At 43.0% G+C, this 22,537-nt stretch overlaps 1 protein-coding gene across 1 annotated transcript in view; it reads left to right on the top strand.

Moving 5' to 3' along the window:
* parp14rs3 (poly(ADP-ribose) polymerase family member 14-related sequence 3) overlaps positions 1 to 19,763 on the top strand; it is a 98,971-nt gene extending 79,208 nt beyond the window's left edge. Inside the window, exons 21-25 of the mRNA XM_067987154.1 lie at positions 34 to 213; positions 2,148 to 2,750; positions 8,014 to 8,159; positions 11,333 to 11,507; positions 19,111 to 19,763. Of these exons, the coding sequence (XP_067843255.1) occupies positions 34 to 213; positions 2,148 to 2,750; positions 8,014 to 8,159; positions 11,333 to 11,507; positions 19,111 to 19,412 (1,406 nt within the window). The 3' untranslated portion in view covers positions 19,413 to 19,763. The remainder of the gene's footprint in view (positions 1 to 33; positions 214 to 2,147; positions 2,751 to 8,013; positions 8,160 to 11,332; positions 11,508 to 19,110) is intronic.
* Positions 19,764 to 22,537: the final 2,774 nt, after the last annotated feature.

Genomic DNA, 22,537 nt, shown 5'->3' with positions numbered 1-22,537 from the left:
TTAACCACACAAATCTGCTGCCTTTTTGTTTAGGGAAAGGAAAATTGAATCCCAGTGATGTTGCCAATGCACTGCTGGATGCAATAAATGATTATGTGGGAGGCTTCAATCAACCTTCACTGTCTCTGATAAGGATTATTTTGTTCAAACCACTAATGATGGAACAGTTTCGCCAGTGTATGGAGCAGCGTTTCAAAATTACACAGTCTGCTGGTGAGGAACTATTTTAGTTAAAGTCAGCCCGATGATCCTGCAGGTGTTTTCCATAATGTTGAAAACCATTTCAGTAATTACCCCAATTTTGCACTGTTAGTGTCAAGTTGTCGGAAGTCAGTTTTATCCACTGCTGCCGCACAATGTGCCATAACCTCAGAAGGGCCCCCCGTGGGGCCAGTATAACATTCTCATTTGCGATACTAACCAGTCTTGTCACCTCATGGAACAAGACAACTAATTTAGTGTCAGATTGTGGTTAGTTTTGTGCTGTGGGTTGAAACCACTAAGAGTTGGGTTGAGACTGCCCAAACGCATTCCAAGCAAGACTCTTACCGGCAGCAGACAGAAAGGAATGTTACCTCATCATTCTGGGCTGGGTTCAAAACTACGCGGAAGCCAAAAAATAGTGCTCTAGCCCATTTTTATTGTACTTTCACCTTTTGAAATATATATCATGATGTTAGCAATTTGTAGCTATTCACGTTGGGAAAAATCTACAAATATTTTGATACTGTCAGTCAAATTAATGACTGGTATATTCAGAAGGGGATGCTGTTTGGGGTTTATCGTGGTCAGTGGTGAAGCTTTCTGCAGGAATTTTAACATTTCTGTGTTTGCTATATTGTAGAGCTTATCATATCTGTGTTTCCAGCTGAGTTAGAGAGAGATTGGGATTGCTATTTGGGAGTATACTTGATTAACCTTTAAAGCACCACAATTCAGCTTACTTACTTTGGCAAACTCAGACTCCAAAGACCACAAATAAATATTAATGTTAGAAATAGGTCATAGAAGGTAGCTTATGTTACATTAGAAAGAAAAAAGTCGTTAAAATTAAAGCAAAAAGGAGGAAAGAAGAGAGAATGGGGAGAAAGTGTGAGTGAGCACAATTAAAGGGGTAGAATATCCAATTTGGGTGCAATCAGGAAATTGGGCAGAGTTATAGAACATAATTGTTTCTTTTTTTCTTCATTCCATTAAAAAGTATTCCTGGATATATTTAAGAGTGTTAACATGGTGCAGTTTTATTAATACAGCTGAAAAAGGGTTTATCACCAGAAATAAGCATTTTTAATAAGGGTGTCCATTCCTCCACCTGTGAGTAACCTGATTTGAAATCACTGAAAATGACATTTAAAACCTGCCTACTAGTGCCTGTGTGCCTAAGAAAATGAGCACAATTTGAAGTGCCTTCCCTAACCAGCGCAATGGGCAGAATCTCATCATTATGATCTGGGGGCGTGGCCAGTTTCGAACAAATTGAATCTTGAACCAGCATAAAAGATCATGGAAGACATGAATGTAAGTGGCTTTGAGTGTAATTTACTTATGTTTGAAATCCCCGGATCTTTTGCACTGGTTCGGCTGATTCTGCCCAGATTGCACTGATATTACTAGTGGAAACAAGCGGAAACTCGATCCTAAAATGTTTAAAATTCTTTATTTTCAATAATTGAATTGCATATGTTTGTTTTTATGATTTAATGTTAGGATTACAATAATAAAGCGACTCTCGCCATTTAATAGTTGAGATATCAAGACATAAAAAGTCTTAAGCAATTTCTATTTAATAAATACTTGTCGATCTCCGGTGGTTGCACAAGAGAAAGTGGGTGAAGTTCCACAGTGGTTCTCACACTCATCCGCCATAACTTCAGCGAAAGAGCTGTGGAAATCCGAGAAAGATCGCGTGAATGACATTCACGCCACCTTTGAAGTGTTTCTGCAGTTCTTCCGCCAAAATTATGGTGGACGAGTGGGAGAAGCACTGTGGGAATTCACCCCCACCAGGAGTCAAGATCAGGTATAATCTTCAGGAGAAGCGATGTTAGAGGGCATGGAATAATTGGACCAGGGCGTGTGCACAGACACAAGATTTTTAATATATTATATACATATATGTAATATAAATTTTAATTTATTTTTTTCAGCACAACCAACTTTGCCAGTCAAAGCTGTATATCCAATCATACCTGATTTTCCAATCACCCTGAGGGCAGCAAAGTGTCTGATTGGCACAGTAGAGGTATATGGCATGACAAAGAATGCCATTGCTATGGCTCAGAAGGATGTTGAAGATCTAATTAAAGAAAACTGTACAAGCAAAACAATATCCAATGAATGTGCAGCCTGTTTGTCAGACGCACAAAGGCAACGGATCACAGATCTCTGTGATAAACAGCAATTGAAAGTTGAAATCCAGCAAAAGAAAATAACAATAGATGGAAACACTGATGATGTTCTTGAATCCGTTTTAGAACTGACTTCTATGCTTCAGTCTGCCAAAGAAAGAGAGGATAGAAAGCAGGAAGAGGCTCAGATGAAGAAATTTGTCCAGTGGGAGACTGTGAATAATGAAACAGTTCAACCTTATGATCAGTCTTTAAACTGCGACCTTGAGAGAGCTTACCAGGATAAAAAAACCTTAGTTTACATGAAAAAAGGACAAATGCACACTGTTAACTTTGACAAAATGCAAGAAACAGATTCTAAAGGAAATGTAATGGATATTAAGAGAAGGCTTCTTGAAGGAGGTATGTCAAAACAAAAGGTTATCTTTATGAAAGAATTATGCTGGGAACCTGATGCACACATCATGCTGAGGGTTCTTAAATTTCTTTTAAATTCTTTGTTAATTTTCATTTAAATTGTATTTTGAATAGCAGCAAGTTCCCCTTTTTGAGTATGTCTGAAGATAGAAGCCTAGAAACCTTGGCTAATCTGCTGCATCGCTGGAAGGGTGGTGGGGCGGGACTTCCCGCCACTAGTCTGCCCCAGCAAAGACCCATCCAAATTCTGGGGACAGGGTCAGTTGCATAAAAGAGAAGGGGCTAGCCCCATGTGTCCACCCTGAACACTATCAAATAATCCTGGATAGAAAGTAATGGCATGTGAACATTGGTAAGGATAGGATCAGGTATTGCTATAACGCTGCTCATGATTGAATAACCTGTCCATACTCACTGTAAGTTGACTTACACATAAAGAATAATCACTAGGATAAGGTGTTGGAGTTAATTGTGTAATTAACTGCTCTAAAAAAAAGTCATATCCATATTCAAAGAACATGAAGAAACCAAATCTGGGCAACTACAGATTGGTCTTACATAACTGATAAGCTAATACAACTGATTATTTGGAGCAACGTTAAGGATTTCCTGTACGGTAATACCTAATAAATAGCAGCCAAGATGCTGTGTATAGCAATGCAAAGGACCAGAAAATACCTTTGCAGGATATCTGGCTGGTCTGGAAGTTAAAAAAAAATCCCAGTGTACTCTCTCTTTTATATCCTGCAAACACTTCTTTTGCTATCCAGCTACCCTTTGAATTTCCTAACACTTTGCACTTCCATTGTCTCCCTTGCCAGTCTGCTCCACAGCCTCTGTATATAAAAACAAATAAATTTAAATTCTGATCTTGAGTCCATGCCTCTGGTTACAGCATTTGTGGTTCTGTCAGACAATTTATGAGGGTTCAGTTACTTATACCTATTTGTATTGTGAAAGCTTTGATAAGGTCTCCCTTAAGCTCTTGTTTTCCAATGTAAATACTCTCAGTCTCCTTAGTCTCTCCTTGTTGCTCCGGTACCCTGTCTCACCGGTATTAGTTGCCTTCTTCTGTACCCTTTCCAAAGCCAGAATGTTCCCACTTAGTATGATGACTAGAATTGTACATGCTAATACAGGTGGGACAAATCTAAGTGATGTAAACAAACCAATTGTTGGACCATGACACTTATGTTCTTTCCCTCTGGAAGATCCTATCCAACCAACTTCTCTGATCTTTTAAGGGAATGTGAATCATCTTATCGTGTTGTATATCTAGAAAGCATTGGACAAAGTTCCTCACACAAGGAACGATTGGGTGTATACTATAGGCCACAAATAGTGTGAAGGAGATAGAGGAGAAAATTTGCAGGCAAATTACAGAAAGATGCAAGAACTATAGAGTAGTGATAATGGGGGACTTCAATCATCCCAATATAGACTGGAACAGTAACAGTGAAAAGGGCAAAGAGGGGGAGGAATTTCTGAAATGTGTTGAAGAGAACTTTCTGGAACAGTGTGTTTCCAGCCCAATCAGGAAGGAAATAGTGCTGGATCTAATGCTAGGGAATGAAGTGGAGTAGGTTGAGCATTTTTTTTTATTCATTCATGGGATGTGGGCGTCGCAGGCAAGGCCAGCATTTATTGCCCATCCCTAATTGACCTTGAGAAGGTGGTGGTAAGCTGCCTTCTTGAACCCCTGCAGTCCGTGTGGTGAAGGTTCTCCCACAGTGCTGTTAGCAAGGGAGTTCCAGGATTTTGACCCAGTGACGATGAAGGAACGGCGATATATTTCCAAGTTGGGATGGTGTGTGACTTGGAGGGGAACGTGCAGATGGTGTTGATCCCATGTGCCTGCTGCCCTGTCCTGGTGATAGAGGTCGTGGGTTTGGGAGGTGCTGTCGAAGAAGCCTTGGCGAGTTGCTGCAGTGCATCCTATGGATGGTACACACTGCAGCCACAGTGCGCCAGTGGTGAAGGGAGTGAATGTTTAGGGTGGTGGATGGGGTGCCAATCAAGTGGGCTGCTTTGTCCTGGATGGTATCGAGCTTCTTGAGTTGCACTCATCCAGGCAAGTGGAGAGTATTCCATCACAATCCTGACTTGTGCCTTGTAGATGGTGGAAAGGCTTTGAGGAGTCAGGAGGTGAGTCACTCACCGCAGAATACCCAGGCTCTGACCTGCCCTTGTAGCCACAGTATTTATGTGGCTGGTCCAGTTAAGTTTCTGGTCAATGGTGACCCTCAGGATGTTGATTGTGGGGGATTCGGCGATGGTAATGCCGTTGAATGTCAAGGGGAGCTGGTTAGACTCTCTCTTTTTGGAGATGGTCATTGCCTGGCACTTGTCTGGCACGAATGTTACTTGCCACTTATGAGCCCAAGCCTGGATGTTGTCCAGGTCTTACTGCATGCAGGCACGGACTGAGGGGTTGTGAATGGAACTGAACACTGAAACATGTTCGCTGATGATTGCACAGTGGGGGAGCATTTGGGGAACAGTGATCATAATATCTTTAGATTTAGAAAAGTTATGAAAAAGGACAAGGAACAATCAAATGTGAAAATGCTTAACTGGAGGGCGGCAAATTTCAGTGAGTTAAAAAGAGATCTTGCCCAGGCGGATTGGAATCAAAAATTGGCAGGCAAAACAGTAATTAAACAATGGGAGGCCATCAAAGAGGTGTTGCTTCGGGTACAGAGTAGACACATCCCTATTAGGGGGAAAGGAAGGGCTTCCAAAGTTAGAGCTCCCTGGATGACTAAAGATATAGAGATTAAAATAAAACAGAAAAAGGAGGCTTATGATGTATATAAGGTTCATAATACAATAGAGAACCAGGCTGAATACAGAAATTACAGAGGAGATCTAAAAAAGGGAATAAGAGGGGCAAAAAGAGAGTATGAGAATAGATTAGCGGCTAACATAAAAGGGAACCCAAAAGTCTTTTATAAAAATATACATAGTAAAAGGGTAGTCAAAGGAAAGGTGGGACCGATTAGGGACAAAAAAGGAGGCAGAGGACACGGCTGAGATACTAAATGAATACTCCGCCTCCGTCTTCACTAGAGAAGAGGATGTTGCCATTGTAGCAGTAAAGGAGGAGGTAGTGGCGATATTGGATCGGATAAAAATAGATAAAGAGGAGGTACTTAAAAGATTGGCAATACTCAAAGTGGAAAAGTCACCGAATGGCCCCCTCATGTTGCTGTACCTAATATGATACTATGAAGGCTGCTACTTAAGCTTATTGCAGTAGAAATTCAAGACAAAACCTGGAATTGGATAATAAATTAAGTGAAGGAAAAGAAATAGTGGGTACTTGTTAGACAAGTGATGTCGGTTTAGGGAAGAAGTATCCAAGGATCAGTGCTGCTTTTGATTTAGTCACTGATCTGAACTCAAGTACTCAGTGGGGAAATTGGTCAAATTCCTGGATGGCACTAAAGTAGGAAGGAGGGAGAATGGAGAAGAGGTCGAGTCTGATGATGCTCCCAAGAACCTACAAGAGGAGGTTGATAAAATCTATCAATGGGCGTTAAATAGTGACAGATGAATTCAGAGCAACAATTCTGCACATCAGAAGAAAAAACGGGTGTCATAAATGTTACCCATTTTAATGATAAACTGAGAAATAGCTTTAAAAAATGGCCAGAAAGAACTGTCAATCAAATATAGATACAGACAAACCCCACAATATGTTTGAATTTGAATTGAGTGGCTTAGCCTCACCTTTGGATACCTGAGCAGACGTAATCTCTACATTCTTGAGCTTTGTATATCAAAACAAGCTGGAATATTCTCTGTGAGTGAATCTGTTTTTTTAACTCCATACATACCGTGACAAGGAGTACTCTATGAATGGTATTAAGTTAATGGTGAAGTTGAAAGAAAGCTAGACTTGACATTTAAAATGTCCAGTCACTGAAGAGTAGCAAGCCCAACAAAAGAAATAGAAAGTATTTATCGCAAAATCAGTAGAATATACCTTGAAACATTTCATAGTTAAATTGTACAGTACTCTGGTCAGGCAACATCTTGAATGTTTTGTCCAGTTCTAGTCAGTGAAACACAACGGAAATGTTCAACCTTTGAAGGAAGTATAGAGAAAAGTCATTAGACTGATTCACAGTGTCAGAGGATTGAATTATTCGGAAAGGCTTGTCAGTCTTGAAAGAAGGCGACCAAGAGAGGTCCCTGTAGAGGTATATAAGATACTAAATGTTAACAAAAAGGTAAATCCAGAACAAGATACTTCAAGGTATGCTATGAAAGTAAGAAAAACAGGCACAGGCTCAAAATGGTGAAAGGTAAATTTGGAACCAACATCAGGAAGTTCTGCTTTGTACAAAGAGTAATAGGAACATAGGCCATTCAGGCCATTGTGCCTGCTGCACCTTTTTGTTGTCCAAGGCAGCTCCATCTTTTTAAATTGCAACTCCTTGTTTCTTTTTCCATATCTCTTAACACTGTTACTTCCAAGTAAGTTTCTGACTCCCATTTAAACACCTCAGTTGATTTTGCATCTATGGCTTCCTAGTGCAATGTGATTAACACTTAGCGTAGGATTCCTGGTAGGGTAATGGAGGAAAAAACTCAGTTGTCACTTAAGAGAAAGTTGGATGTTACGATGGTAGATTGTTTAGATGGATGAGCTAAGATTTTCTTCATTCAGTGCGATCAGCACGGACATGGTTAAGATCAAGACTGAAAGCATGAGGTTATTTACAGATGGTGAAATATTTGAGAGCACAATGGTTCTGCCCTATTATGACCATTGAAATATCATCAGTGGAATGCAAGTGGTCAGGGTTGAATAATAATATGGAGATGCCGGTGATGGACTGGGGTGTACAAATGTAAGGAATCTTACAACACCAGGTTATAGTCCAACAGTTTTATTTGAAAATCACAAGCTTTTGGAGGCTTTCTATAGTGTAATGTAGACTGGAATGTCAGATTGATATCTAGGAGTTTTTGCTCAAGTATCTTGAGGAGCCTGAAGGAAATGTCAAGATTTTTCTTCTTGAAAGCTTACATAATGCCCCAAATGTGTATGTCTCCGTGAGCAGAGTGAGTGTTTTTACCATGTTGTCTTACTTTAATATTTGTTGGTGAGAGTGAGGCAGGTATCTAAATTGAACTGATTGGCAAAAACAGATCATTTACAAATGAAAAGCAAAACTTTTAAGTTAACTTTAATCAGGATGTGCTTTCTTACTACATTTGCATCTATTTTATGTTCCAGCTATGATTGAACTCCCAGCAACTTGGACTGATATGAAAAATCAGGAAGTTGTGATGATTACTCTACAGAGAGATACTCCAGAATACAATAAAGTAGCAGAGACGTTCAGGAAATCTTGTCAGAAAACAACTGTTGACATAATCAAGGTAAGCATGTTCAATAACATTTGATTTCATATGATCATTGCTTTTCACTCAACTTTATCCTGTAAAGCAAACTATTAAGACCCATACTAAAGATTAGGTATTAGATCCAAGTTTGCTGACGATATAAAGCTAGGTGGGAAAGTAAGCTGTGAGGTGAACAGGAAGAGTCTGCAAAGGGACATAGACAGGCAAGAAGGTGGCAGATGGAGTATAATGTGGGAAAATTTGAGGTTATTCACTTTGGTAGGAAGAATAGAAAAACAGAATATTTTTTAAACTAAGAGAAACTATTAAATGTTGGTGTTCAGAGGGATTTGGGTGTCCTTGTACACGAAACACGGAAAGTTAACATGCAGGTACAGCAAGCAATTAGAAAGGCAAATGGCATGTTGGTCTTTATTGCAAGGGGGTTGGAGTACAAGAGGAAGTGTTGCTGCAATTGTACAGGGTTTTGGTGAGACCACACCTGTGTACAGTTTTGGTCTCCTTACCGAAGGAAGGATATACTTGCCTTAGAGGCGGTGCAACGAAGGTTCACAAGATTGATTCCTGGGTTTAGAGGAATGATGAGGAAAGATTGAGTAGAATGGGCCTTTACTCTCTGGAGTTTAGAAGAATGAGATATGATCTCACTGTAACATGTAAGATTCTGAGAGGGCTTGACAGAGGAAATGCTGAGAAGCTATTTCCCCTGGCTAGAGAGTCGAGAACCCGGGGGCATAGTGTCAGGATAAGGGGGCCATTTAGGACTGAGATAAAGGAAGAATTTCTTCACTCAGAGGGTTGTGAATCTTTGGAATTCTCTACTCCAGAGGGCAGTTGTTGGGTATATTCAAGACTGAGATCGATAGATTTTTGGACTCTAAAGGAATCAAGGGGTATGGGGGTCGGGCAGGAAAGTGGAATTGAGGTTGAAGATCAGCCATGATCTTATTGAATAGCGGAGCAGATTCGAGGGGCCCTATGACCTACTCCTGCTCCTATTTCTTATGTTCTTATGTTCTAGAGACTTAATATAAAAATTGATAGTTAAGATTGATGGAATACAGTGAAACCTGTAAATTAGGGACACCTAAAGGACTTGCATCAGGTGTCCTTTATTTCCAGGTGCTGTTATTTTCAAAGCGGTCACAATACGTATGGTAAACCGAACGAGCCAAATATCCCGGGATCGGCTATATCTCCTGCAACGTTCCCTCTATTTTGCACCCTCACCTGTGATCGTGCCTAATTCTGGAGCCCTGCCAGCAGGATGCAATTTCTGTTCATTTTCTTTTCGTTGGGTTTCCCAGTTCATTGTCATCCCAGGGTCCTTTTCCTTTGAGGGAGGGATGTCTTGAAGCTGGGATTTGCTACGTTGGCAGCCTCCACAGGGTGAGGTGACTGCTGCAGAGCCGGAATGCCGAGGAGATCTCTGTTGTGTGAGAAGTTCCAAGAACCAGGAGGCGACCCGTGAGGAGGCGAAGAGGAGAAATCAAGGGTGGGGAAAAGGGGAAACAATTCTCTCAATCCCTCCCCCCGAGTTCCCGGTCTCCCTCCCCCACCCTGAGCTGCGATTCCCTACCTTTCTCCCGGAGCCCCCAAAACCAACTCTCCCTCTCCCCCGACCTCCCATTCCCCAGTTTTCCTCGCCCCCCCCCCCCCCCGATTTGAAGGCACCACCATCCCTGCAATTTCGTGGCCCCCCTCCCATGATTTCAGGGCCCCCCCCCCAAACCACGATTTCAGGGACCTGATGTCTCGGAAACCCCCCATCTATCCACAGCCAACCCCCACCATGTCCTACCCCCCCCCCCCCCACCACCGAAGTCTCGTTACCCTCCCCACCGATCTATCCATGCCCCCCTCCACTGATGCCTCCGACTCCGCTCCCAATCTATCCACAGTACCCGGAATGATCAACCCTTCCCCCACCCCCCACCCAATGTCACTGATCCACCCCTCCCCAAAGATAGAGTGGTTTCTCTGCCATTGTGCACGCTGGGTAAAGAGATCTCCATAACACATAAGCTTTTTTTTCCCACCAGTTGTTGCCTTGCATGTACTGTGTTTCAAGTTGTAAATGGACATGGTGCATTAAAGGCTGTAGTTTGTAATTTGCGAGTGTCCCTTGTTTCAAGGTGCAGCTAGTATATTTTACAATATAAGTTTTTGGGACTGTCAATGAGTGCCCGTTTTTTGGAGGAGTCGTTTGTACAGGTTTCACTGTAGATCACATGATGTAATTCCTCCTGGATTCTGGTGTGACATCCATCCACATATCAATCTATCTATAATATATTAAAAAATCTTATCTCTGCATGCATTTCCCGGTGCCACATTTGTAATGAAAACTGCCTATGTAAACTTGCAGCACTGTATTCACACCCAGTCGTGGAACTATACCATCTCAAGTTTTACATCTCCCAGTTTTACATCAGACTGCACTGTGGAGAAATGCCTATGCTCCAACTAACTCTGCCTGTCTGCTTCCCAAATTGCTGTAAATTTTACTATTTAACTATAAATTATCATGTAAAACCAAAGTACATAAAATAAGGACAGAATATACCACTTTAAAATAGAGACTGAATTACATCCTCATGCCCTGGTCCAGTTATCAATCTATCTATACCCTGCACACTAACCCTGCTTCACCTGAAGAGTGCATTTGGTCTCGACTCTGCCAAGAACGATCGACTGGTATATTCTTAAAAACCCTTGGCTAGATTTGCCTTCAATATACCACTGCTTTCGGGTGGTGTTAGGGCACTAAAACCAGTAAAATGGAATGGTACAACCTACACTGCACCATGATTCTCCTCCTGAAAACCTGCCAGTCTGCAGTACCCAGGGCCTTCCCTTTCTCATGTATGTTTTCCCATGCCATTTCATCCAAAATCTGCCTCAAACCTGACCTCTGAGAACACTTCTTCCCCTGTATTGGAAAATGGCTCCGCTGTAGTAACTGGATGAAATCCCAGCGGAATTGGATTCTACCTCATTATCCGCCCCTGTTCTGATCAATCGATTCAGGCCCCTTTCAGAATTTCAGGCCAAGAATGTTTGTTTTCTTAAGGTCCTGTGAGATTCAGTAATACTTCACATGGAATGCATTTTACTAAAATACCTGAATACTGTTAATCTATTTATTTTTACTTTAAAATCTAATGCTGTGTAAATGTCTCATCTAGATCGAAAGGATCCAGAATCGCAAGCTTTGGCAAAGTTATTCTGTCAGGAAAGAAACAGTGGAAAGAAAGAATCCTGGGCTAAATGCAGAGCAGATTCTTTATCATGGGACCACGAAGGAAATTTCCCAAAAAGTGAACAAAACCGGCTTCAACAGAAGCTTTTGCGGGAGAAACGGTAAGAACCTGAGAAAATACAAGAATAAAAGGAACAAAATACTGCTGGAATATTCAGGCTGAAAATAGTCTGACAGATTAAGAATAAAGAGAAGCAGTGAACAATGTTTAATGTTATACTTGGATAGCCATGTGGTGAAGGATAGAATACTAGAGCCTGGGCTTTAGTTGTTTCCAAGCCTTTATTCATAGAGATTCCCCTTACACACACACCACACCCTAGATAAGCTCTCCTATAAAAAGGATACAAGAGAGTCCTCAATTGATACCCACCACCTGAATACAATTAACACTCACCGATATAAATCATACAATTAACATTTGTGGGGGCACTTTCATTTTCAAATGAAGGAACATAACAGCTGCCTTGTTACAAATTCTGAAGATCACGAATTCTGATGCCAATGGAATGGGAAAAATAGAATCAAAGGCCATTCATAGTTAGCCATAAGTGGCTAATGTCATATGGCACAGGAATATGGTGTACAACCAGACGTGTTAGTATTGGAGAAATCTTAGAGTGTAGAATGATGCCAGGCATTGGAAATGATAGATATGAGGAGAGACTTGAGATACTGGAACTACTTCCACTGCAGCAGAGAAGGCTGAGGAAATTTAATACAGGTTTTTTAAAATTATGAAAGGTTTTGATACAGTCAATAACTCTGGTTGGGGAGTCAGCCAGGAAGAACTTCTTTACGTAGGGAGTTGTTGGAGCATGGTATGCTTTCCAACAGGGAGTGACTGAGGCAAAGACCATTGCATCTTTTATGGTAAAATTAGATATATCTTTGAAACAGAGGAAGATACAGGACTATAGGGAAAGAGTGGGGCAGTGGGATTAGTTTTGGATTGCTCTAGCAGGGAGATGGCACAGACGAGGGCTGAATGGCCTTCTATGCTGTAAATCTCTATAGTTCTATGTAACATTTTAAGTCGCAACTGTCAAAAGAAAGACTTGCATTCATATCATGCTTGATCATTTCCTCTACACACTCTACAAGGCTACGGACCAAATGCTGGAATATGGGATTAGAGTAGACAGGGCTTGATGGCCGGTGCGGACACGATGGGCCGAAGGGCCTCTATCCGTGCTGTATAACTCTATGACTCTATGACACCCAATCAATTATTACACTTGCTTTGCAATCAATAGGCACATAATCCAGCCCTTGTGTTATTTTATATACCTCTATAAGATCGCCTCTAAGTCTATTCTGCTGTAAAGTAAATAGACCCAGCTCTTTAAGCCTTTCTGAGTAACTAAGGTTTCTTAAGCTTGGACTCATACTTGTAGGTCTCCTCTAAGCCTTTTCCAAGGCCACCATATCACCCACCATGTGAAGGGACCAAAACTGGGCACATTACTCCAGTTCCAGTCCAACCAAGGACATGTATAATGGCAGAATGGTGTCCAATGACTTGTACTGAATGGTTCTATTAAGACAACCTAATGCCCTATTTGCTTTAGCTAACTGCACAAGAGGAGGCCATCTAGCCAATCATACCTGTGCCAACTCTTTGCTAGAGAAATCCAAAACTAATCCCACTGCCCTCCCCTTTCCCCACGACCCTGCACCTTTTCCAGTTTCAAATGTTTATCTACTGTTCCCTTAAAAGGTGCATTAGTCGCTGCCTGAACTACTCTGTGGCAAAGCATTCCATGTTCTAAAAACTCTCTGCATAAACAAATGTCTCCTAGCCTCTCTACGCACTATCTTGGTGACAATTTTTAAATAGTGCCGACTCCTCAACCAAAGGAAATAATCTTTCCCTATTCAGTGTATCGAAATCCTTTATAATTTTAAAATCTTTCAATAAATCTCCTCTTAGTTTCCTCTGTGCTGGTACAAACAGTCCCGATATCTCACCTCTCCTCATAACTATATTTTCACATCCCTGGTGCCATCCTGGTGAACCTATGCTGTACGTTCTCTCTGGCTTTATTGCCCTTTCAATAACTGAGTGCCCAAAACTGCACACAGTACTCGAACAGTGGCTGGAACAATGCCTTGTACAAATTTATAATTACTTCTTTATTCTGGTACTTTATCCTTCTACTTATGAATCCCAAAATGCTATTGGCCTTTTTTATGGCTATATCTACCTGCACTCACATCCACACATGCCAAAAACAAACAGGGCTAAAAGTGACAAGCTACATCTGTCATATGGCCTGCAGAGAAGCCAAGTGGCACAAACGTATTTTCTGTTCCTTCCCTTTAATTCTCTTTTCTCTGTCCTTCTCTTCTTTTATTGTCTCCCCAATTCTCTTTCTCCTGCACTCTCTTAATTCGCCTGACTAGCATTTAGAAGTGTTTTCTTTTGTTTCATCTCACAGAAAAGTGACTATTACCCGGCACTTCTAGTCATAGTGAAAAGCCTCTGATTAAAAATACAGGGCCTGTAGTTTTAAGATAGGACTTTCACATTTCTGGAGTCCTGGCATAGCCCTAAAACCTGCCTCGATAGTAATCTCATGTTTTTTTTCTGCTGTCCTGCTGACTGAATGTGGGAGAGTTGTTAAGCCTGTGTTAACACTAAAAAAAGATATTTAGAAGAGAAAAGATGACTGTAGGTGAATTATAGTCCTCTTTCATTAAGTAACCTATTTAATGGTAGAGTGGAGGAAACCCATTTACGCCCGTAAATAGGGTTTCTGCTGCACTTCTGGCAATATTACAGCAGCACAGTGGCAGAAGGTCTAAGGAAATTCAGAGCCATGGGGCTCGATTTTTGGACGTCCGAGCCGGCGGGTTCGTGGCCGGGGGGGGGGCTCCAAAAATCGGGGATTCCCGGAGCGGGTCTGGAGCCCGGCTCCGGGTTCCCCACTGACGTGTTTAGATGCGCGCGCAGCCCCCGCATACGGGACTCCCACCGGCAATTAAAGCCGGTGGGATCCCACTTAAGGCAATTAATTTGTTGGTTCAGGTCGTTAGCAGACCTAATTTGGAGGATATTTTAGGAGGGGTGGGATTTTCAACTCAACTGAGACTGTTTCCCCTACTGGGGGAAACACTCCCAGTTGAAATGAACGTATTGCATCCACCAGCCTGTGGCAGCTGCAAAGGTCCATTTGACAGGTGGGGGTGGGAGGGGGGAGACCCTCACTCATTGCAGGAGGCCACTCTGTCACTTTGGACAAAGTTTGTCCTCCAGCACCCTCCTCCTAACAATAAAATTCATAAACTTGCACACTTACCCCGGTGTGCAGACACATTTACCTACCTTGCGGACCCCCTCAAACGTACATCTTCCGGATGGGGGCTGCCGTAGCTGCAGTCAAAACCTTCTCAGAGGACAAACAGCATGACGAGCCTCGCCGGCCACTCCGTCCACCTCTGACACATGGAGCACCACAACACAGTGCTGTGACACATCCGCCTGCATAGCAGGAGGGAGGGCAACCACAGACAGAGATGCGTTGCAGAAGGCACTACCCTTGCCACAGGGTCTACAGACCGTGGCTCAGCTTCCTGGACCTCTCTGAGCAGCAGTGCACACGGAGACTCAGAGTCATTCAACATGTAGTCGTAGACATCTGCAGCCTCCATCATGCCGAGCTGCTCCCGGCTGGTCCGAGCACCATCTTCTTACCTGTCGCTGTCAAAGTCACCACTGCCCTCAACAACTTTTCCTCCTCGTTCTTTCAGTGTGCCACCTGGGATATGACCGGCGTCTTTCAGTCGTCTGCACAAAACAGCCCTGCAAATACACCTACACCCACTCTGCAGTGACACAATGGGTGGCATCAGGTGTGGGTCTTCATGGTGATCCTCAGGAAGGGGCATTATTGCGCAAACCAGCAAGATTTTCAAAGACGTGGCAGTAGTGGTGATAACAATTTTTTATGATTTTTGCAAAACAAAGGAAAATAAATCAAAAACATGACAGTCTGTCATACACCCTTGTAGATCCCCTTTGTGCTCACAAATCCTTCGCCTTACGTTTACGGGAACCCCAACGTGGTGCTACCCCAGTGGCTTCAGCAGAGGTAGTGGCAGGTTGCTCTTGTCCATGCCCTAACCGATGAGATGCTTTGCACAGACGTCCTCTGGGTTTCAGTGCCCGTAAGGGCCCCTCCAAAGACTGCTCCACCTGCACCTGTGCAGGGGCAGACTCGGCCACCTGGAGAGGGGGCAGCATTGCAGGTACTGGTTGAGAGGGGTGCAACGGGTGAGACGTGGAAGCACTTTGAGTGGCGTCCCCACTTCCATGTCCCCTTTCACCATCTTCCCTCTCCTGGCCCAGGCCTACATCACTCCTTCCACCCTTCTGGACGACAGTTTGGAGGACTTGTGTGAAGCCTTGGAAGGCCAGTTGTAAGGTATCTGTCAGCCTGTTTAAGGCGGCAGAATGTTGCTCACCCTGAATCCGAACAGCCGTTGTCAGGGCCTGAATTGACTCATTGTTGAGGCATGCTTAATGCTCGATGGAGGTTAGCCTTTCCTCCATCACAGACGTTCCCACACCTACCCACTATCTCAGAGATGCCTTCACGTCCCTGTGACAATATTCCACGCATGCAGGAGTTGGACTCCTCCATCCTCTGCGCGATTGTGGAGAGTGCGTGTGGCATCTGTTCCAGTACCTCGGCAATGTGCTGCTGCCCCTCGATGACTCTCCTTTTCACGGCTGGCCCCCCAGGGTTCAGCATCTGGGTCCAGCTGAGCAGAGGCTGGAGAAGAGTGCTCCCACCGACGCAGACTCTCCACAGCTGTCCCTGCCACCAGAGTCTGCTCGTGCTCACAAGTGCGTGGTGACTCACCATGTGCAAGCCCAACTAAGTGAGGACGGGGACCCACCGAGGTGTGTGTATCTGTGCTGGTGGATGGCTGGCTCAGATGTGATGATGCACCCTCAGAGGCCGGCAGGTCCTCTGAGGAGTCGCCCTCTGCAGTCACGGCGGTTGCACGTGGCCCTGCAAGAGAACAGAAAGCAATATTAAGCATGTGGACAGATGTTAAGGTGCTGCAGATGCCAAGTGTTGATAAGATCATTCGCTATCATGAGTGCTGAGTGTTAGATTTCTGTCACCAGCCGCTTGTGCAGTCTCGGCGTCCGCCACGGACAGGCACTCCAGCGTCCAGCTTATTTCGAGTGCCTGCTGCTCCGCATCTGTTAATGCCACCTGGTGTGGCGGGCCCCCTCCGGTCCTTGCCCTCTCCCGGGCATTCTGGCATCTCTTCTCCTATCAAGGCAAAACACAGAGGTGTGATTGAGTGATGGTTGTATGGTGACCCGCTGCATGCATTGGTGTGGGTGGGGTTGAGCGTGAGGGAGATGCATGGGTGGGTGCTTGTGAGACATAGCCATGAGATTGTATGAGGATTGGGTTGCGTGGTAGTGTTTGAATGGGAACTGGGGCGGTGAGTACGTGCAGGCAGGGTGAGGATGATAGTTGAGTGGATGTAAGGAGTGATGCGAGAGCGCTGTGGTGGCAGTGCAGAAGGAGTTGTGTGGTGGTGGAAGACAGAGTGTGCGAGAATGCGTAAGTATACTCACTTTGGCTGACCTGGTTAGGTCATTAAATCTCTTCCTGCACTGCACCCAGGTTCTGGACACATTAGTAACATAAGAACAGGAGTAGGCCATTCAGCCCCTCATGCCTGCTCCGCCATTTGATGAGATCATGGCTGATCTGTGATCTAACTCCATATACCCGCCTTTGGCCCATATCCCTTAATCCCTTTGGTTGCCAAAAAGCTATCTCAGATTTAAATTTAGCAACTGAGCTAGTATCAATTGACGTTTGCGGAAGAGAGTTCCAAACTTCTACCACCCTTTGCGTGTAGAAATGTTTTCTAATCTCACTCTTAACACTCCTGGACACTTTCTCCTATCCGATGGGAAAAAAATTTCCCATCGAGCAGAACCTGGAGTGAGGAGTCAGTGAACCTTGGAGCAGCCTTGCCTCTGGCCTGCTCCATGCTCCTAAATTGGTTCTTTGCTGCAGGAGGAGCTTTGGAGGACTGCCCCTTTAAATATGGCTCCTCCTGCTGACAGCCTGTGATGCGGGTGCGCAGTGCGCCCGCTGCGCAGGTCTAGTACGGGAAACCTGGAAGCCAAGGTAAGTGCCTTCAATTAGTCTGCGATCGTTTGCGGAGCACCCCGAATTCACTGGGCGCGTTACCCACGCGCCCAGTCGACCCCCCCGCTGCCAACCCGTCTCCCTCCTAATATCAAGCCCATTGTGTTGTCATCTGTGGTGTGAAATGATACAGCACTTGTCAAACATTGCCTTTTTAGTGTAACATTTTCATAGTATGGGCAATTGTACTTTGTGTTCAAATGAATTGTTTATTTATATTGGGCCAGATTTTGCTCGGAGCGGTGAACGAATGGCGCCCACCCTTGTTAGGCTTGGACTCGCCCATAGACTTTTCACGGGCTTTTGCACTGCAAGTTCCTCTTATCGGGTCCTCAATTCAGTGCAGCGCCTCTCCTGGGCTTCTGGGACCTGTGTGAACGGGGCAAGCTGCTGTTTATCCACTTAACCAATCAGATGGAAGCATTTTATTTAGTGCCGCAGACACAGAACCAGGAAGTGTAAGTTAGAATAGTGAATTCAATGTAAAATCAGTTACAGAAAGCAAAATAAAGAGAGGATAAGAAATATTGAATTAAAGGACAGATAAAAGATACAGAAAAAAACAAAGCAAAAAAAAATTTTTTTTTAAGCGTCTAACAATAATTAAAATGTGAAGGAATGAGACTCCACACTTGTAAAAGTAAATTTTCAGTGCCAGAGAGGTTGCTTGGCAGACATTAAGACTTACCATGCTGTTAAAATTTTAGTTACACTTAAAAAGAAAAGTGGCGTACCTTTTTCTGGCACGATTAGTTCATTTCCCACAGGGCAGTAGAGGAACTTCGCGTGTTGCAGTCATTTCAACGTTGAGTCAGCCGGCAAGATCTCCTTCCCACAAAGCTTCTGGAGGAGGGTCGCATCTGGTAAAGGAACTTCCAGATTTCCATGTTTAACTACGCATGAGTGGTAGCCGGAAGTTCCCCTACCATTTGCACTGAAATAACATTGAGCGCTGTTAGGCTCACCGTTATTTTTAGAGCAAAATCCGGGCCATTACGTTTACATCTCTGTGACTAAAGTGTACTCATCGTGCCTCTTTGACAAAGATATCCAATTAGTCCCACCTCCTTGCTCTTTCCCACAGTCCTGTAAATTTTTCCTTTTCAAGTATATTTCCAATTCCCTTTTGAAAGTTACTATTGAAGTAACTATTGATGGAAAGTAACATCATCCCTCTCTCCATGGTTACACGGCTAAATTCAGTTTCATTATCCCAGAGGCAGACTCATGAAATACTGGGTACTAGAGCTGCGAAGGGGATAAGGGAGTCCAATTTAACACTAGGAGCTGGCTTATGAGGGTTAATGTCCTGGAATACAAATTAAAACAGGACCAGCATAAAAATGGCTTAAATTGTACTATAATTTCCAGATCATTTGGAAGTTCTGTTTTCCTCTTTATCGCATTCCCTGTGAGTTTTGAAATGTTTTTAGTAGTGGAGCATTACAGCAGATTATCAATTAGAGCAATGACTTCAACCATTATCTAATAGTATACTTTTCATACTTTTTAGCCACTGCCTACGGAAAAGGAACTTACTTTGCCTTGAATGCCTCGTATTCATGTAACAAGAAATACTCTAACCCTGACTCAGATGGATACAAATACATCTATCTGGCACGAGTGATTACTGGGAAGAAATGCAAAGGAGAACAAGATATGCTGGAACCAACACCTGTAAATCCACAGAAGGATTCAGCTGATCTTTGCGACTGTGCAGTGGATAAAATATCTAACCCTTCTATTTTTGTTATTTTTTGCGATGATGGAGCATATCCGGAATACTTAATAACCTTTAAATCATGGACACAGTGAGTCAGAAGCAACCTGTGTAATTGCCATTATGTCACTGCATCTTGTTAGAATTTCATATTAGAAAGTATGTCTAGTTTCTTAATCATAAGTTATTATCTTCCAAAATGTTGAATATAAAATTGAATAGCGAAAATGTTTTCCCAAGTAAACCACAGCAGGAAACTGAAGCTCTGATTTTAACTCCGGGTGGGAATTGGGGCTGCAGGGGCCAAAGCAGGTGGCGATCCGTCCGGCCCCCTGAAGCACAAGATTTTAACTCCTGGGCCTCATTAGCATTCTCTGGCATTGACTCCTGCCTGATGCTGGTGGGATTCATGTCATTGCCGGTAGGCGGGAGTCAAAAATCGAGAAGGGGCTGGGGGGGAAGGAGGGGTTGGTGGTGAGGGTCAGACCATCGCTGGGGACCCACAGAAATAGTACCCGGCAAGATAAGTATTTTAGGGGATGGGGCGGGGGGGGGGGGTGAGGGTGGAATTCCACAAAGCGGGGAGGAGGAAAAGTGCGGGGAGGAGGAAAGGTTCAGGCAGGGAAGACCCATGTTATGCACGGGTGGTCAGAAGGAGCACTCCTGCTCTTTGTGGTCCACAAAGAATCATTAAAAAGTAAAAACAAATTAAACTTACCTGGCCTCCTACCGCCTGGAATCTACCTGCCTCCATCTTTCGCTGGCGTGTTCGAGACTATGCGGGCATTAGTTGGGCCTGCAGTTAAAATAGCATGCGCATCCCAGGACGTAACTTAGCCATTTAAATTAGGCCCTCGCTCCTCTTGGGATGGGGGAGGGAGCGAGGCCTTCTTGTGCCTTAATTCAGGCAAGTTAAGGTAGGGCAGAATGCGGCGCAAGCCCCGCCTCCATCTTATCCTCCTGCTCGCATCATTCCTGCTGGGCGTGGAGAGTTAAAATCAGGCCTTAAGGATAACTAGTGGATTGACTGTAGTACTGTTCTTCAGTCAACTGCAGTACAGGCCACACCCTGTTTATTCTTGCTTATTAAGGTTACCAAATAGTTATTTTCACCAAAATCGTTGCCATAGCAATAGAAAAAAAGAGGGGATCTCATCATTTAGGGAAATCATGGATGAAAACTATGCCCTATCGTTCTACACTAGTTATTAGAACTCGCAACAAACTGTTACTTCTCTGTCACAGTAAGCACACCATGGGCATTATAATGCCCAACACTTTCTCACTCGGTGATGCAATAAATATATTAGTAAAGATGTAAATTTGGCAAAACAATTTAAGTTACACTGCCAGCATTTAAAATTATAATTTTCTGTGTTCCTCAGAATGAGGGGTGTTTTATAGATTTTTTTTTTAATTCCATTTTGGGCACTCCCACATGAGTTAAATACAGAGAAAAACTGGTTTTGCTTTGCACTAATAATGTGCCTTCGCTGATTCCTCGGTTCATTCGTCCACTTACGACACCAGTATGAATTGTTCTCTATATCCCACACCAGCTATCCTTATGGTCTGTCGAAGTGAGATTGCTAGTTTACTACCAGTTTGTTGAAATTGTGAGGAGTTTGTTTGCTCTGGGCCTGTGTCCATTAAGATTGTACCTGCCCATACTCAGGTCACATTGTGGAATAAATAGAAAAAACTGCAAATGTTGGAAATGGGAAATAAAAATAGAAAACGCTAAAAATACACAACAAGTCAGTCAGCGCAGTAAAGAGAAAAGACAGATTATGACGATTCAGATGCGTTCCCTTCAGGATACACATGTGAAATAGCATAACCTGTCTTTTCTCTTTATGGATGCTGATGGACTTGCTGTGTATTACTTCATTTCACACAGGTCCCAGTATGGTCAGTGGTGTAAGGAGACAATTATTTTGGGCTGGTTTCAAACAAGAGATGATACAGGAATTGACCAATCCACTCCCTAACCATTACAATTTTGATAAAAGATCCGACATTCATCTGAACTCGAGCTCATTCTGTCTCTTTTTTTAAAAAAAAACCTATGGCTGTAACAAAAATTCTAAGCATATATACAAAAAATTGATTTATAGACTTACTTAACTTATCTTTTCAACTCTGGATGGTAGCTTATTCAGATCAAGCCTCCTGACAAGATAAGTCCTGTCACCAAAGTGACAAAATTAATCAGAAAAGGGAAATGCAGTCTAAGGAATAGAATCATAGAATAGTTACATCACAGAAGGAGGCCATTCGGCCCATCGAGCCTGTGTCAGCTCTTTGTAAGAGCAATCCAGTTAGTCTCATTCCCCCACGCTTTCCCTGTAGCCCTGCAAATTTTTTCCCTTCAAGTAATTTATCCAATTCCTTTTTGAAAGCCACAATTGAATCTGCTTCTACCACCCACATCATAACGAGCAACAGAAATGCCATTGTAAGGAGTTAATCCAGCTCGCTTTTAATACCAATCGTCATTTAGAACACAAATTTTAGAATATATTTCAAGTGTGAGGGCTGAAACTATTTTGCAGGATGATTAAATTGCCTTACTGATAAATTAACTTCTTGTGCATTTGCAATTTGTAAACTAAAACAATCATATTATTCTTAAGTGCAATGAATGTAATGGTGAGGGGAATCTCTGAGAAAGTTGCCATTATACTGCTCCAACTGTAATCACTGTCAGTGATCTTTTTCATCCACATTTAATTCAATAAAGCATAAGTCAGCATATTGTTCTACCCATCATGTTTGCAAAACATTGTATGTAAATTTGGAAGAAATATTTAGTTTCCATAGCAAGATGGAAGATCACATAACCTTTTACATCATTTGTACCATCAAATACTCAGCAAATCAATCCACAGCAGACCTCAATATAGTGTGGTCCAACCCACATTGTAGATAGTGTCCTATGTAAATGAAGGTATGATTTTATTAACTGAAAATAGCGAGTCTACTTGCTCTGCCCCAATGATGTGCCTTCACTGATCCCTTAGATCATTCACCCAACTGGTACATGAGTATGAATTAATGTTTGGTTCCCACATGAACCATCTTTATGGCCTGTCTTTGGATGTCAATGTTGAGTTATACCTACTTCAAATGAAAATTTTGCCAATGTAAAATTTATAAATCATGCATAATAATAATAAACTGCAGATTTGGCATGAGATAATGGTTATGTAACATTTAT

Source organism: Heptranchias perlo, chromosome 7 (genome assembly GCF_035084215.1).
Source record: "Heptranchias perlo isolate sHepPer1 chromosome 7, sHepPer1.hap1, whole genome shotgun sequence".
NCBI classification, from domain to species: Eukaryota; Metazoa; Chordata; class Chondrichthyes; order Hexanchiformes; family Hexanchidae; genus Heptranchias; species Heptranchias perlo.
Note: the sequence above shows the minus strand (reverse complement) of the source record. Positions and strands in the feature narration are given on the sequence as shown.